Here is a 17,564-nt window from a genome sequence, read left to right as displayed (position 1 = left end):
AGGAAGACGCTTATTTGCATCTGTGATGGGGAGATGCTGCTCTGCCTTTTGGGAGGTACCTCGAGTAGCAGCTGGTGATTGGCCATTATCTCCTATGGTGGCAGTAGCTAAGCGCACCCTTTGAAATATGTCCATGATATTTTTAAGGGACTGCATTAACGAAGGTTGAAAGGGGTCAGAAATGTCTGAGGGTGACTGCCACAGGGGGCTATACTCCTTGGGTACAAATAAGGCTTCCACCAGGACAGGAAATGCTTCCCGAAGAATGTCAGGTAGCTCGACAATTTCCTTGATGTGAGAGGTTAACATAGGACCCTTATGTATGTGGCACTTACAGAGCACGTTTATCACTCTGTTCCATCGACGTGGAAGGTAGTGGTGTTGCTACAATGTGTTATGTGGAGGGCAGGTTAGTCCTGGACGAGCAGCATTGAACCTTTTTCTACCCCATCAACAATATATTTCCTGTTGACTGTTTCCCGGCTATCGACGAAGAGTCTGTAATTGTGGACGAGAGTTTTTTTAATGGTAGTCCTGGACAATGGGTCTCTCGGGGTGGTCTTGGCAAGGGTTTCTTCATAGACAGCGGGTTATCCGTGGACAGGGATTTTCCAATCGACTAAGGAGGACTTAATCAACAATGACTGCTCAAGTTTCAGTGATTGGTCATGTGTGGACAATGCACTCAACAGCAATTTAGCCATGGACAGTGAAATGCCTGGCGTCCAGGGCCTCAACAATTTTTTTAGTGGACGGTCCCCTGGTAATAGTCATGCAGATTGATATGTATTCCTCCAAAATCACATTTTATTGACTTTGTGGACGCTTCAGAAGGGCATCTCGCTTGAACTCTTTCACCCAACTTCCTTGCTTGCTTTTGCAGGTGGTGCAGTCCCTCTTTCCATGGATTAAGGTCTTATCTTGCAAGCATGCTTCTAGGGGTCCTGTGGGAAGTCACAGGAACTGTCTTAACAGATTCCTCATCAGATGAGGCACTCTCCAGATGCAGAAGCAGCCTCCTGTGCCTATCCTGTAGGATCTTGTGTAAAGGACTGATATATGTGCCATCCTGACATATGTGCCATCCTTGAATGTTATGAGGGTAAAGACAAAATGAACTCCTGATGAGGGTCTCCTGCAAATAATCTTTTTGCAGCAACTGAGGCAATACTTGAAGAGTCAAGTCTTCAACTTCGAAGTTCCTTCATTGCCTTATTCTACCATGGCCATGAGGGGAAGCGGGCAGGATTTTCGCTCGACTATTTGGAGATGACAACAAATGTTTACAGAACTGCAAAACAATCCATGTAGAGCAGAGGAAAATTGCTCTACTAGTTAAAGAATTAGAAAAGGACTGAAAAAAAAGACCTGAATTATAAAGACAAAGCTCAAGCTTTGTATTCCCTAGTCACTAGACTGCGGTGAAAAATCTGAAGATGGTTGCCTGGCATGTAAAGCCCTGCCACCTCATTAGTTAGGGCCAAAATGAGGTAGGACTGCACAAGTGAATGCCTTTCAGACTTCATTACCAAAGTACAATACTTTCATTGGGACAATTAACCAGGGATTCCCAGTCTAACAACGTGGAACATTCAAACATGTGACTCTGAAAGATACAATGCTGCAGAAGTATTAGATACCAAAGCTATCGTAAGTACAATGGCAATGTGAACTGTCAAGATTAACCGCGTTCCCCTCACACCTGCAGTGAAAAGGTCTATGATGACCACTCTTCAGTTTATCTTGTAGGGTCCACTGATAAAAACATTGGCTAGAGGAGAGCTTCAACCATAGATGGATACCAATTAAAGGTTCATGCCTTTTTAGAGGTGCATTGTTTTACAGCAAACATTGATGCAAAAGTCCAACAACCATATTTCGATGAGGTACAGATTTTACCCCCAACCCTTTCAACACAATTAGTTGCTCCTGCTATGAACTATGGAGATGGTCCTCGCAGTAACATCTTCCAACCATGACTAAGCCGGGTGTCGGGGACACAAAAATGCTGACTTGAGTAAATAAAGACCATATGCAAGTGTCAGGAGTCAGGACATGGGAACCTTGGAGATAAACTGAAGAGCATTAAGAAGCTAACATTTCTGATAGTCTTCCATCTTGAAATAACAGCACGCACAAACTAGGAATTGATAAACCCATGAAAGCTTTGCCCAGAAACTAACAGGAGACTGACTTTGAATTAACTAGTGGTGGACTATACGACTTTTTGCATTTCTGATGTGAAATTAACACCATGCCATCTAGCTCCCTCTCAGCTCTATGGTTAAGACAGTACACTATCTGCTACTCGAGCTCTTTGCTCCTCCACCTCCCTCGGGGTCAATCGCTTCTCCAAGCAACAAGTTGGTGATAGATCTCTTCCTTCGGCTGGGGCCTCCCTCTGGAACAGCCTCCCTGCCTCTCTGAAACTTGAGAACCATCTCCGGTTCCGGAAGCACATCAAGACGCTCCTCTTTGCTTCTGCCATCTCTCTTCCTTTACCCTGCTGATTTCCTGTCTGATACTGCACTTGTCACCTGGCTACCCTCTGATTTCGGGCCCAGGTCCCTGGCCGCCCAGTTGCACACCCGTACTGCCTCCCGGCAACCCTTGCACTTGGGTCTGTATCGGAAACCCTACAGTCCCTCTACCTGAACTTTTGGACACATGCCACCTGCTGGCTGCACTTGTTTTGATCCCAGGTACAGCACTGCCCCCTTTGCCTTTCCCCTGGCACTTTTCCCCCATCCCCACCCCCCTGCGTGATCTCAATGTCACTTGGCCTAGTAAGACTGTCGTCTGTTCTCCCCTTGTTCCCCCTTCCTTGCCTCGTCGTGACTTGAAACACTGATATGGCATTTGTTAAATGCATATACACATCACTGTGGCCAACAGCCTGTACTTGTGCATTTCCTGAAAAAAACATGATACGAGAAGAGATATATGGTGCCTTCAGTTTTTGGTTTGATAAGGAGCAAACTTACCATATATGCCAGGTCTTTGTAAATGTTCTCCAACCAATATAATGTGACTATTCTTACAAGTGACTACTAAAATTGTCACAATATTTAGGTATGTTATTTTGATAGACTCACCTGTGGACTCGATACACCAACAGTTTCTGCCAGCGGGGCAAGCAGGGACATTGACGAAATGTTTAGTGCATCATCATCTCCATCAACATCCTCCTCCTCCTCCGACACATCCTCTTGTCTCCTCTTATCCTCCTGCATTTCATTTGGGTTTTTTAGGCCTTCACTTAATGGTTTCACGTTTGGTTCATTTTTGACTTCCTCCAAAGCGTCACTAAAAAGGTCATTTATTACAGCTGAACTATTAACCTCATCATCAACACTCATCTCAACTTCATGAATTGCATCATCTGAAAATGGGACAGAAATCAAAATATAAATTAGGCACAATCCTAAAGTACAAAGTCATGTTTTACTTGAAGGGTTCTTGTATGTACACTTTGGGCTTGCTCAGTAAGGACACAATGAGTGGGGCAGCAGTGCGTCACTATACTCAAAAGATGAATGAAGACTTAAACACAAGACTTAGTTTGATAGAGGGACCCCAAGCAAAATTTAAACACATGCATTTAAGCTTGTGAAATGTACAAATGTGTTTATAGTGCCTTTCCAAAATGCTACAAAACAAATATGAAAATGTTTCCATTGAATTTAAAAGCATGCTTTATAGTCTCTGAACAATTGCTGCAAATTAACTTCCCCACATATGATCAAGCGCTCCAATAATGGACAAGATCTGTGAATTACTACATACATGAATACATAATGTGGCAGATTTCGATCCCTGGCCACAATTTTTTCACAAACACCAAAAAGGCAAGGGCTTAGAAGAGGGTTGGGAATGCAGGATTAGGGGCAAAGAAGGTGGTACAATACTAACACAAAGACAACTATAGATCAAAAACTATCAAGTAAAATAAATTAACCTCATCTTGCATTAATAAACATAGCAAGCTTAGTAAACCAATTTTCTGCTAGTTTCAAAGTAGTTTAGAAATAAAAATTAACAAAAGTTGCCACCAATGCCTGGGAATTCTGGAGGAAAATAAAAATTGAAAAGAAAAAACATAATAGGTGGAGGTGGTACGTCCAAGACGTTATATGTAGAACCCTTTGCTACTAGGGAATAGAATTGCAAAAGATTAGGCTTGAATGTCTCAAAAACCTGCTCATTGACGGAAGAGCTACAGAAGGTCGTAAAAAAAACTCAGCAATTGCTCATGAACACACATTTGTATCAACTGAACATTTTTAGGTGAAAGCAAGGCTCATAAACCAAACATTACAAATGTAACATTTGTTTACATTTTCACTTTATTACTCTGAAGAAATCAGAATGCAATCTGGATAAAGCCCAACAAGACAGGATACTTGTAAAGGATATACATGATTAAACTGCCATGGACGACAACTGTGTTCATTAACCATTACTTTGGGGGCTTAAATGTCTGTACCATTGGCCTTCAATTAGTTTGTGAGGAAGGCGGTTACTCAACATTTTTCACCCCACCGAAAACCAGATTACTCATTCTCCTAGACAGGCCCTTGGTAACTGTTCATCTCAAGTCCAGGATGTAAAGACCCAGTGAGCTATGTTCCTAATCAACACATTTTAACAGGTTGTCTTCACCACTCATGTCTTGAAATTGAATATCGCCCTGATGAAGGTTGAGTTCTCTGTTAGGGAGTTTTCCTAAAGGCCTACTGGTAGTAAGACTTCAGTAAGCTATCCCAGTGGTTTGTAGCTCCCAACTCTTAGTATCAGCCTGTTCTAGCACAGGACCTTGCTAGTGTGGCAAATCAGTCAGGCTCATCTTAAGAGGAAGATCTGAGCTGTAGGTAAGTACTCCGAATCTTAGACAGGCAAAGAAAGCAGTATGTACACGTATAGTTATATCAAAGATCTACATGTATTATATTTACACCAGAATCACTTTAAATACTTCAGATGCAAGGGTAAAACACTTAGGAATACTAGATAATACACTTCAAAGGGCACTTTCACTTTTGTGTTTGTTCGCGGTTACATTTGTAGCAACGTTAGAAAGGGAAAAGAAAGTTAGCGCATCAGTCATGCAGTTTTCAACAGGTTATATGGTAATGCATTTACCCTGCAAACACAGAAAAGTCACTTGAAGAGAGGAAAATAAGTGGTTAGTGCAACATGAACTTAGTTGAAGGTCCTAGAGATGGTTTCTTCACTTGGCAAGTCTTAAGTCCAAAAACGCAACCCTCGCCAAAGTCAGTTCGGTGAGGGCTTGAAGTCTTTGCAACCAGCCAATAATGAAGAGCTCCTTCAGATTTCTTCCAGGGCCTAAATTTATTGAAGCAGCAAGTCAACAACCAACAACGTAGATGGAAAAACTGACTCAGAGGGAACACAAGCTGGAGCTTGGGTCAGAGGTAAGAGGAGGTTGCCCTGGACACCTCAAGGTGCACTCCAACGCCCTGGATCGACTTTTTGGAGTCCGGCACCTATGGCACGGCTTTCAGAAACTTCTTGGTTCACTCTGCGGTTTTGCCGCCGTTTCAGCAGCACCAACAGAGGACACGGCTCGCCCAGTCAATCTTCTTTGCTTCCTGCAGTACCACACTCTGGTGAGGGTGTTTGGGCGAGTTGGATCAGATCTCTGAAGTGTCCTTACGGGCTCAGCACAGATTTGGACGGATTCAGCCCTTCTACGACGATGCACTCTGAATGGGACGCAGAACTCCTGGTATTGGGGTTCTGTAGCTCTGGAAACTCCTAGGACCTTGGGAGATGGCTTGTTTCAAAGTTGGTCTTGTAACTGGTTGTTCCCACCAGCCAAACGGAAGGAGTCCTCTTCGGAGCTCCTCTGTTGCATAGAAAACTCGGTCAGGACAGCAGTGGTCGCTTCATGGTGTTGCAAAGGGTCTGCAGGCATCTCTGGTAGTCTGTTACTTCGTTTTCCAGCGGTCGACTTACTTTACACTCCAGAAGCCTCACCTTTGATACAGTTCCAGCACACACTCCTCTGCAATCTATAAGCATTTTACAGAAAAGGGTGTTTGGCTGTCCAATCAGGAAAGCAAGACCCTTTGTGGGAGCTAGTCCGATTCAGGCACTCTGGCAGACAAAGGATAGGGGGGTGGAAGACTCTTCCCCCCCTACATCCTGCCTGCACAGATGCTGGAGCCTAGGCGTTGATGCCTACTGGTTCCCACCAAAGGCAAAAACACACAGACCTCCCCCTCCCAGAAAGATAGAAAAAGGGCTAATAAAGAATAACCACGCTAGTAATGGCAAAAAAAGAAGGGAGACCCCAAGTTGGTACTTGGGTTCCCCTACTGTGCACTACTGAGGCTATGGACATAGCCTGCAGTATAAAATAAATACACAATAGTTGTCAGAACAGGCCCACTGCCACCAGCCATAACTAGGCGATTGTCTATGTGACCACAGTCACAGGAGCAGAGAGAAGGGGATACCAAGTATCCCTTTGGCACTCCACTGAAGGTGGTGTGTGATGCCAATCTCTCAGATTATATAGTTTGGGAGAGATCCCAAGCACCTCTCCATCCTTAAGTACTGTACTTACTGAAGAATATTGCCAAAAAAGTCTTAAAGGAGGACCCAAAGGGTCCCCAGTAACACTTCACATAAGGAGCCGTGTGCTGCAGTTGCAAAATACAGATGCCTTTAAGAGCTATGGAGCAGAAACTCCATAGTACAGGTAGAACACAAAGAACAGAGTTCCAAAAGACAGAGCCCATGAGAATGAATGAGTGGAAAAAGGCTCCACTCATTCAGGAATAGAAAAAGGTCCAGAAGTCCAGCAAAAAGTGCTGGCGGTCTCACTAGGAGAGGTGTTAGGGAGAATTCTCTGAAATGTGATAATTCCCTTCTACCTTAGAGAACCCCAGCTCTTTTCGCTGGAATTTAGGACTTTTAATTTCTAACCTGGAGAGAGTGAGACCTTTTCCCCACTCTCGTGCATTTTTTGTTTAATTTGGACTGGTTCTTTTGACTTTGAAGTCTGACCAACTCCATAGGCATCATCTTTACATTGTGACACACAGCACCTTCAGTGCAGTGGCACAGGGGAAGTCTCTCAGATTCCCCAAAGGTTTAAATACCTTATCTTGATGAAACTACTGTTTCCAAGAGCAGTGAAGTGAAATTGACTACTTCCATTTTGAAACTTTCTAGACCCAGCAGACACTATTTTACCATAGGCTGCTGGAGAGATTACTTAGTATCCCCTTTGTCTAGTTTCTCATGTAACATTTTTAGGTTACCCTTTCTACAATTAATGGCTGGTGGCAGTGGTTCACTTTCTACTACCATTGAGTGTTTGCCGCAGGCTGCAAATTGCAGCTACACTAAAGCACCCATGGGTGCCCATTTTGTCAAAATTGCCCCAGTCTTTTTTCGCCATTTCTTGTTGGAAAGGTCCTTCTTGAGATTTACTATGCGCGCCAAAGCAGGTTTGGTCCCTTTGTTAGTTTGGTCTTTGGCGGGATTCACTGGTGAAGCCCGCCTCTGGCTTAAGCGTGTCTGGCAGGGGGCAGGAAGTGAGGGAGGTGCCTGAAACTCCCTTTGTTTAATCCCCTTGGTTACGGGAATGCACCCAAAGGCGATTGGCCGGCTGGCTGTCCTCGGAGGACAGCCACCCTGCTGTATGATTGACAGCTAGGCTGCGAATGAATGGGAGAAACCTGCATTAAAAAGGCGAGGTCTTTTGCTTGGAAGGCAGAGTCAACCACTGGACGAAGGAATCCGAAGAAGAACTTGGAAGAGCCGCCTGCTGCAAATCCTGGGCAGTTGGTTTGCCCGGTGAAGCCCTGCTGCTGTGCTAAAGCTCCGAATTCACCTCAACTAGAGAAGCCCTGCAAATTACTTCTCCCCTTAGGTTGGTGGGACCAATAGACCCCAAGACAAGCTCATCTGGAAATCCTCTCGGGGCTGGCTCTACTTCCATTGCTGCTGCAGGAACCGATTGCCAGGGAGAGGAACACCAGAATCGAGTGAGTAAGTCGGACCCGAGCTCCAGGAAGATCCCCCGGACTCCCAGGTGGCAGGACTTGACAAAGCCTGAGCACCTCAACAAAGTGCTGGACCCCAGATGCGAGGAAAGTTAATCCAGGTATCCAAGAAGCACGGTGGTGCCATTTGCGAGAGTCGCGAGAAGCTGAAACCGCGAAGTGCCACTAATCTGTTTTTATTAAACCAATTTTTTAACCTTTAATACAATACCAAATCACATCACATTTTATATATACAAATATACATAAACTTAAATTAGTATGGATTGGAAAAGGGGGGGAAGGGATAATTAAACATTTTAAATAAATAAAAAAGGGGGTAAGGGAGGTGGGGGACATAAACCAAGGTCCTATACGAACAGGTGTATGAGAACCACAGTGGTGCTATTGGCGACAGCCACGAGAAGCTGAAACCGCGAAGTGCCGCTGATCTGAAGTTTGCCCATTGCTGCCGCCGACCTTCCATTCGTAGTGCAGTCTCCCCAGACGTCCTCCCTCTTGTCCCCACGACTGAGGCCCAGGAACAACAGGATCTGCAGGCCTACACCAGAACAGAAGCCATCTGGAACCAATTTCTTCTAACCAAAGGAACTGCAAAACTAAGGGGACTTACCTCTTGTTGTGTAGCCTTGCTAGCTTTCAGTTGAGACTTGCCTTGGTTGCTTTTGCAGAGTTGCTTGCAGCTTTGCCCCTCACAAGCCTCCCAGCTTGTGGTCCTACAGCGATTTCATTTTCTACAAAGACTTCTAAAACACTGTGCAAGACTTTTTATTTACCTTCCAGAAGTGCTTCCGTTCACCTAGACTTTTGTTCAATTAACATGGACTGTCCTGGCTCCCTGAAAGACTTCCATCCTCAGACTTAGTGTTTTACCTTTCCCCCAGGAAAGGGTTAATTTACTTTGCATTGGAGGGTTCAAAAGTACTTACCTGCTTAGGAATATTTGTTAACCTTTGTTTTATTCTCTAAAACCTTTTGACACCAAACTCCGTATTGCTCTACATGTACCAGTGATGTATCAATGTCCACAGTGTCCTAGTTATTTAAATCACCTCATGGTGTAGGAAGTGTCTGTGCCATCCCAAAAGGGTATCTGATTTACAGAAACTGAGTGTGCATTTTGTTTGAAATATATTTGTGTTTCATATATATATATATATATATATATATATATATATATATATATATATATATATTGCTCCCTTCTAAAGAAGGCTCATTCAACTGACTGTTTAATAAATACTTGTTTAATCAAGAAACCTTGAATGTAAGAGCTTATTTGAATACTTGTCACTGTGAATCTCTGTAATAACTGTACAGCTCACATTGACCTCTTGAGATAAGCCTGGCTGCTCAGTCACTCTACCAACTTGTGTAGTACCTGCTTATACCAAAGGGTGGGTTAACTATTGCCAAGAGGACAAGGCTGGTGCAGTCTCCCACAGGGTACTGCATACAATTTTTTTAAAACATTTTATTATCATTTTAATACATAATTGTCTCATGTTTTACACTATTCCAAAATAGTAAAAAGAAACAATACATTATGTATACTGTGCGATACAAATTGAGCTGTTCAGTGACATAGCAGCTAACTAAAAGTTAATAAATATGGGAGGTTGTCTTGTTTAACTATCAGTGCTGGGTGGAAATTCCATTTTGCTCAGGCAGGTCGTATGGATGCACATTGCAGCCCATGTGCCTAACAATGCATGTGATCTCATCCCCTTCTATGACCCTTTTCCCCAGGCAATACAAGCCATCTTCCAAAGAATGGTGTAGGGACATTACCCTCAATTCTGTCAGAAGTAATATTTGTTACTTTCCAAACTTCTCCTTAACAGACTGGTGGCAGTTAATCTCTTTTTCATGGATGCAGCATTGGGTGCTGAATTTGTAGTAGAGATATTGCACTTAAAGGGAACATCTACTCAAAATGGCTACCCCTTATGGTATTAATTGATTAGGGAGATGTATCATTTTTATGCTTCATTCCCATCTCCTAGTGAGTAGCCCCCCACCCCCCAGCACCTTCTGCTGGACTTCTGGGCGTTTTTTTAATATCCTGAATGAGTGGAGCCTTTTTCCACTCACGCATTCTTATGTGCTCTATGTTTTGGAACTCTGTTCTCTGTGTTTTACCTTTACTCTTGAGTCTACTTTTCTCCATATCTCTTATAAAGCATCTGTGGTTAAAATTTGCAGCACACAGCTCCTTCTGGGCAGTGTTGCTGGGAACCCTTTTGGTTCTCCTTTGAGATTCTTTCTTCATCCTTACTACTGTTCTAAAGGATAGAGGGATACTTAATTATCCCTCCTAAAACAGTGATTGGCACACCACCTTATGTGGAGTGCCAAGGGAATACTTAGCATCCCCTTTCTCTCTGCTCCTGTCACATTGTAGTCACATAGACAAGCCTCCAGTCAGGGCTGGTGGCAGTGGACGTAGTCTACCAACTATTGTGCTAATTATTTATTAGCATTTTTTTGATCGCAGACTGTATTCACAGTCCCGGTTGTGCACAATAGGGTCACCCATGTACTAACTTTCTTCTTTTGCCATTTCTAGCATGGTTGTTTTGTTAGCCCTTCTGCCGCTCTGGGAGGGGGAGCTATGTGCGTGTGCGTTTTGCTTTTGGTGGGAACCCGGGGGCTGTCCCCGCCTAGGCTCCATGTGTCTGGGCAGGCAGGAAGTTGGGATGGAACCAATGCCCACAGGGGGTCTCTGGCTATCCCGATTGGACAGCCACCCGCCCTTTTATGTAAGCTGCTGAGAGAGATTGCAGAAGAGTGTGAAGCAACCACTGCTTTCCTGACCCAGTTTCATATGCTACCGAAGTAGAAGCACCATAAGTGAATCGTAGTACAATACTTCTTCAAAGGATCAACCAAGTGTAACCAACTGACACTTTGATTCCACTGCCTTCCTACTTTCAGCTTATTCCCTATTAATAGATCAAAACCTGGCTTGTACAAGTTTCTGTCCTTTTTGAACACCAATGTAGGACATTCTTCAGGGGAATGTGTCATGTGTCGAACTTTTAAAATCCTCTTTAGTTGGGGAGAGTACCCTGTTGGTCAAAAGGACACCCTGTTAGTGTTGTTTACAATATTAGTTTCTATTATCATATGAACAAGCCCTTATCCCTAAAAGGGCTATAGCAGTATGTTCATTATTACATACCTCCACTTCCTTATACTGACTCTTGGACCTTTACTGATTCTTGCTGCAGATTCCCAAATCTCTATTGGAATTCTCGCTCTTCTGCCTTATGTTTCTCATCTAGTGTACAATAGATGCATATTACTATAGGTTATCATACGCCATGCCCTATATTCTTCTCTTTAAAAAATGTTAACTACTTGCATCAAAAAGGATGATGCTTACCCAAATTTGGATATTCTCATCCACGTCTTTTGTCTCTTACTTACACCCGGGCTCTCTATTTTCTAATCGGCGAGTGTCACCCTGTAAAACAGTGTCCCGTCTCAGTTTTCCATATAAATCCAACACTGCGGCTCAACTCATTTTTAAATACATTATATCATGTTTGCCATTGTGTGAAAAAAATCACTTTTTTTCAATGGGAGATATATTCTACCCCACTTGGACTCGGTTTTATTCCAAAATATTGGCTTTGAATTCTTCTTTCTTTTTTCAATTTTGATTCTATAAGACACAGCCAAAATGAGGGTTATATTGTGGCTATATGGCTCACTTCAACTTATCTTCTCCCCATGTCACCAGTACCCAGAATCATAGTCCCACTTACTTGAACAAACTTCATATGATTTAGATCTGCTTCAAGACAGTCGTTTGACTCTGGAGGCCGTCACAATCAGATCTCCAACCATATGCGTGTGGTAAAAATGAAAAAGTGACCGCGCATCACGTGACGCGACGCCATGACATCATCGCGTCGCTGCGAACATCTCCGCGGTGACGTCACTGCGCCGGCGCCAAAACTATGCTTCGCGTCTGCAGTCCCTGGTGTTTGTGGGACTTGTAGGTGGAAGCGGGCATGACAAAACATTGCCAATCGTAATCCCACACATTTGTAAAGCCCCTGTTGGGAATAAGCCCAGGTTTGAAATGGGACTATATGGCACTATGGATTAAAATGCCTGACAAACTTTCAACACGCTCGGGGTTAGTAAAACCCCAGGTGGACAAAAAATATGTGCACCCAAAGAAAAAAAATGGGGGGGGGGGGCGGAAGTAGCTTAGGTTAATGAGGGGGAAACTCTTAATTATACAACTCGACTAAGGTACGAGGGAGGAAAAATTAATTAGATGTATACCTCCCTGTATACCTCCCTGTAATCTACACTACATAGTGTTAGTGTGTCTAACCATGTGGACTGCATGTGCAGGACAAAGGTAGATGTACTGACTCCCTTAGATGGTATAGTCTATGCAGGACAAAGATAGATGCACTGACTCCCATAGATGGTATGATCTATGACAGGTTGATTGTTCATAATTCTCATTTCGCCCACTAGCTTGCTGGATGATAAAATATGTGGGAGGTTATGTTCTAATATTTAGGCATTATACCTGGGCTTATTCCCAATAGGGGCTTTACAAAAAAAAAAACAAACGTGTGGGATGATGATCGGCAATGTTTTGTCATGCCCGCTTCCACCTACAAGTTACACAAACACCAGGGACTGCGGACGTGAATCATCGTTTTGGCACCGGCGCAGTGACGTCACCACGGAGACGTTCGCGCCGACGCGCTGACGTCATGGCTTCGCGTGATGCGGTCACTTTTTCGTTTTTACCACACGCATATGGTTGGAGATCTGATTGTGACGGCCTCCAGAGTCAAACGGCTGTCTTGAAGCAGATCTAAATCATATGAAGTTTGGTCAAGTAAGGAACAAGTTACTTACCTGTAACTGTTGTTCTCCAGCATGGGTCTGGCATGGATTCACATGCTCATGAATATTCTCCGTCGTCAGGCTGGGAATCCTCGGTAAAGAAAAAACCAGTATCAGTTTCGTTTCTGATCTGTCTTTCGTAGTAATAACCAATCACTGGTCTCTGCGTCATACTGACCACAGCCAATGACTGCCCTCTACCTAAGCACCGCCTCTGGCAGCCATCTTCAGATTTGGAAGCACGTGAAGTGGCAGTATGACCAAGTGAAGAGCCGCAGAGGGGTAGGCGGGAGGGTTCGCATGTGAATCCATGCCAGACCCATGCTGGAGAACAACAGTTACAGGTAAGTAACTTGTTCCTTCTCCAGCATGGGGTCTGGCATGGATTCACATGCTCATGAATAAAGAAGAACTCAACATTAAGCATCTTACCTCCTCACCAGGCTCACCTCAGGTGAACAGGTTGCGCAGCACTGCTTGGCCGACCCTGGACTCCTCCCTGGAATCCCGATCGACGCAGTAGAACTTCGTGAAGGTGTGCGTCGACCTCCACGTAGCAGCCCTGCATATGTCCAGCAGGGGCACACCAGAAAGGAACGCTGTGGTAGCTGCGATCGCTCTGGTGGAATGGGCTCTCGGACGGCCAGGCAGCGGTCGGTTTGCCAACCGATGACAGTACATGATACAGCCGGAGAGCCATCTGGAAATGGAAGCCTTCGAGAGAGCCTTCCCCTGATTGACAGGTCCAAAGTTCACAAAGAGTTGTGACATCTTCCGAAAACCCTTCGTGCGGTCCACGTAGAACTTCAGCGCTCTAGCTACATCCAGCGAGTGCAAAGTCCTCTCAGCCGGCGACGAAGGCGACGGGAAGAACACAGGTAACACCAAGAGTTCGTTGAGATGGAAGTCCGACGGTACCTTGGGCATGAAGGAGGGGTGCGTCCTGAGCACTACCCTCGTGTCGTGGAAAGTCAAGTACGGGGCCTTGCAGGAAAGGGCCTGGATCTCTCCCACTCGTCGTGCGGAGGTGATGGCCACAAGAAAAGCTGTTTTCCACGATAGAAACTTCAACGGGGCCGAGTGCAGAGGCTCGAACGGAGGTCCCATGAGCTTGGTCAGCACCACGTTGAGCTCCCACGCCGGGGCCGGAGCCTTCACCGGCGGGAACGATCTGAACAGTCCCTTCATGAACTCTTTCACCAGACGATGAGACCACAAGGACGTCCGCCCCGTGGTTCTGGTGTATCGGGAGATCGCAGCAAGATGAATCTTGATGGACGCGTGTGCCAGACCAGCTTTGGCCAGCGTCAGCAGGTACGGCAGTACTTGGGGGGCCGTAATCCGTAGAGGGTTAATCTTCTGTGCGTGGCACCAGACAGAGAACCTCTTCCATTTGTGTCCGTAGCATTTAAGAGTCGAGGACGCCCTGGCCGTTGCAAGAACCCCTCTGCAATCGGCCGGTATGTCGTATCCTCCAAACTCTAGCGCTGCAGGAGCCAGGCCTGCAAGTTCAGCGACTTCGGGTCGTGGTGGAGGATGGCGCCTCCTTCCCTGGAGAGTAGATCCGCGTCCGCCGGCAGCTTGATCGGCGGGGACGCTGACAAGTCCAGAAGGTCCGGGAACCATATCTGCCTCGGCCACGCAGGTGCGACGAGGATCATCCTGCACCGTGACCTCTTGAGCTGGTTGACGAGCCGGATTAGCAGAAGCAAGGGAGGGAACGCGTAGAGGAACAGGCCCTCCCAGGGGAACGAGAAAGCATCGCCCATGCTCCTCGTCTGGGGAAACCTGCTGGCGAACCTCCGGCACTTGGTGTTCGTCGCCGTTGCGAACAGGTCGATCTGGGGTGTGCCCCACCGTCGGAAGAGGCGATCCACCAGATCCTGCCGTAGTTCCCACTCGTGGCACGAGCGCAGCTCCCTGCTGAGTGAGTCGGCGATGGTGTTTTTTATCCCTGCCAGATGAAACGGCACCAGAAAAATCCCTTGGGCGACGGCCCAATGCCACAGGTCCTGCGCCTCCTTGGACAGCGCTGGGGACCTGGTTCCGCCCTGTTTCCTGATGTAAAACATGGTGGTGGTGTTGTCGGTGAAGATCCTCACCACCTTGCCCTTGAGGGACGGAAGGAAGGACCTGAGGGCCCAAAACACTGCACGGAGCTCCAGGACATTGATATGCAGGGACTTCTCCGTCGGGAGCCAGAGTCCCCTTGCGTGCAGATTTTCGGTGTGCGCTCCCCACCCTTCCAGGGAGGCATCCGTGGTCACGGTCTCCTGGTGGGCTGGGGTCTGGAAGTCCATGCCCGCCGTCAAATGCGCGCGGGTGCCCCACCACCGTATCGCTCGTCGGAAACTCTCGTCGAGCTTGATCCTTTCCTCGAAGCTGCCCGTCGCCTGGATCCAGCGCGCATCCAGGAATTCTTGCAACGGGCGCATCCGGAGCCTGCACATGGGAATGAGGTAGATGCAGGAAGACATCATCCCGAGGAGGGACTTGATGGACCTCACTTTGGCCGCGTCGGCCACCAACATCCGTTGCACCTTGCCCAAGATGGTCCTGGTCCTCTCCTCCGACGGGGAGGCCAGAAGGGACACTGTCGAGCCTGGCTCCCAGAAACAGTGCGACTTGCGCGGGCACCAGGTGGGATTTGGCGTAGTTCACGGAGAATCCCAGGTCCGTGAAGAGTTGGACGGTCCTTGCCGTGTGGACCACGGCGAGCTCCCTCGTCTTGGCGCGGATGAGCCAGTCGTCCAGGTAGGGGTAGACGTGAATCCCCTCGCGGCGCAGCTGCGCCGCCACCGGTGCAAGGCACTTGGTGAATACCCTGGGTGCCGACCGTAGTCCGAAGGGAAGGGCTTTGAACTGGTAATGACGCCCTTGGACCACGAATCTGAGGAATTTGCGGTGCCCCTTTAGGATGGGAATGTGGAAGTAGGCATCCTCCAAATCCAACGACGATAGGAAGTCTCCTTCCTCCAGCTGACCCAGGACGTGCTGGAGGGTGACCATCCGGAACTTCTGCGCCTTGATGAACTTGTTCAGACGTCGCAGGTCCAGGATGGGGCGCCATCCTCCCGTCTTCTTCTTCACGAGGAAGTATCTCGAGTAGACTCCGGAGCCCCGAAGCCTCTTTGGGACGAGTTCGATGGCGCCCTTTCTGAGCATCGCCTTTACCTCCAGGAGAAGTTGAGGGACGTGAAGTTCTTTCCTGGCCACGGGGGGGGACGCGCGGGCACCTTCTTTGAAACTCGAGCGCGTGGCCCCGGGCCAGGGCGTCCAGCACCCAACGGTCGGTGGAGATGGACTCCCACACGCTGACGAAGCCCGCCAGCCGGCCTCCCACCGGGGTGCTTCGGTGGGGGCCCGACCCCACGGCCGGTTCAATCCTGCTTGGGCGCGGCCTTGCCGCCTTGACCTCCTTGGCGACGACGGCGGGGTCCGCTAGACTTGCCTCGTCCTCTGTAGGCCTCTTGCGACGACGAGCGGGCCGCTTGACGGTAGGAAGCGAAACCGCCGCCGGAACCTTTGGAGGCGCCCTTGCCTCCGCCGCTCCGAAAGGGCGTCCGTCGTTGCAGGACTCCAAGGGCCCGGGCCATCTCAGTATCCGCCTTGATGGCCTGAAGGGAATCGTCCACTGTCTTCCCAAACAGGTTGTTCCCGTCGAAGGGCATGTCCAGGACTCTGGTCTGGACGTCCTGCCGGAAATCCGTAGCTTTGAGCCATCCACGACGTCGAAGGCAAACGCCGTTGCCCAGCTGGCGGAACCCGGTGTCGGCGATGTCCGTCGCCACGGTGATGGCGTGGTCCGAGGCCACCTCACCTTCCTGCAGGATCTCAAGGGCCTCCGCCCTCTTGTCGTCCGGCAGAAAATCCAGCAGGGGAGCTATCTTGTACCAGAGCTCCCTGTCATAGCGGGCCACGATAGCCAAGGCGTTGGCCGCTTTAATCGTCGTCGCTGGCGACGAGATGACTCTACGTCCCATAGCATCCAATTTCTTTCCCTCGCCGTCCGGCGGGGAAGTCGATGTGGAGGCCGCACCCCCCCCCCGCTTTCTTCCTGGCTGCCGCGGAGACGACGGAGTCCGGGGTAGGCTGCGCCCGGAGGCACAGGGGGGCCGTGTCCGGGACCCGGTACTTTTTCTCGTACCGGTCTCTTCTAGCTGGCGTCGTGGAAGGGTTCTTGAGGAGGGAAAGGCCCTCATCCCAAATGTCGTCCAACAGAGGCACTGAGAGGACCGTCTTCCTCTTGGCCTCGCGCCGCTGATAAAGGAAGCCTTCCTTTTTTTTCTCCTCAGGGCAGAGTTGGAAAAGCTCGGAAGCCCTGGAGATCATGGAGTGGAAAGATCCGATCTCGTCGGGCGGAGAAGCCCTGGTGGGAGGCGACGACGGAAAATCCTCGTCGTATGCCTCGTCGTCCGTACCCGTCGCTGCCGTGTCAGTCCCCGTATCATCCCCTCGGGTGGACGGGGAGGAGGGCTGGAAGGGGCGCGACGGTTGAAAAGGAGGTGGTGGATGGATCCTTCTTTTCTTGGTAGGGGGAACACCAGAAGGTCCCGGTTCTGGATCCCCCGACGGGAGAGGTTCCTCCGTCGGTAACGGTAGCCTCGTCCTTATCTCGGAGCATAAGGACTGTATGGCCAA

The 17,564-nt window shown here is 47.9% G+C and overlaps 1 protein-coding gene across 4 annotated transcripts in view; it reads right to left on the bottom strand.

The window, feature by feature from the left end:
- Positions 1-17,564, bottom strand: part of ANLN (anillin, actin binding protein) — a 728,409-nt gene that overhangs the window by 464,634 nt on the left and 246,211 nt on the right. For all 4 annotated transcript variants that reach the window (XM_069613260.1, XM_069613259.1, XM_069613262.1 and 1 more), the window contains exon 10: positions 3,096-3,382. In XM_069613260.1, the coding sequence (XP_069469361.1) occupies positions 3,096-3,382 (287 nt within the window). The remainder of the gene's footprint in view (positions 1-3,095; positions 3,383-17,564) is intronic.

This window comes from Ambystoma mexicanum, chromosome 5p (assembly GCF_040938575.1).
Source record: "Ambystoma mexicanum isolate Mex_15411 chromosome 5p, UKY_AmexF1_1, whole genome shotgun sequence".
Lineage (NCBI taxonomy): Eukaryota > Metazoa > Chordata > Amphibia > Caudata > Ambystomatidae > Ambystoma > Ambystoma mexicanum.
This window is presented reverse-complemented; position numbering and strand designations above follow the sequence as displayed.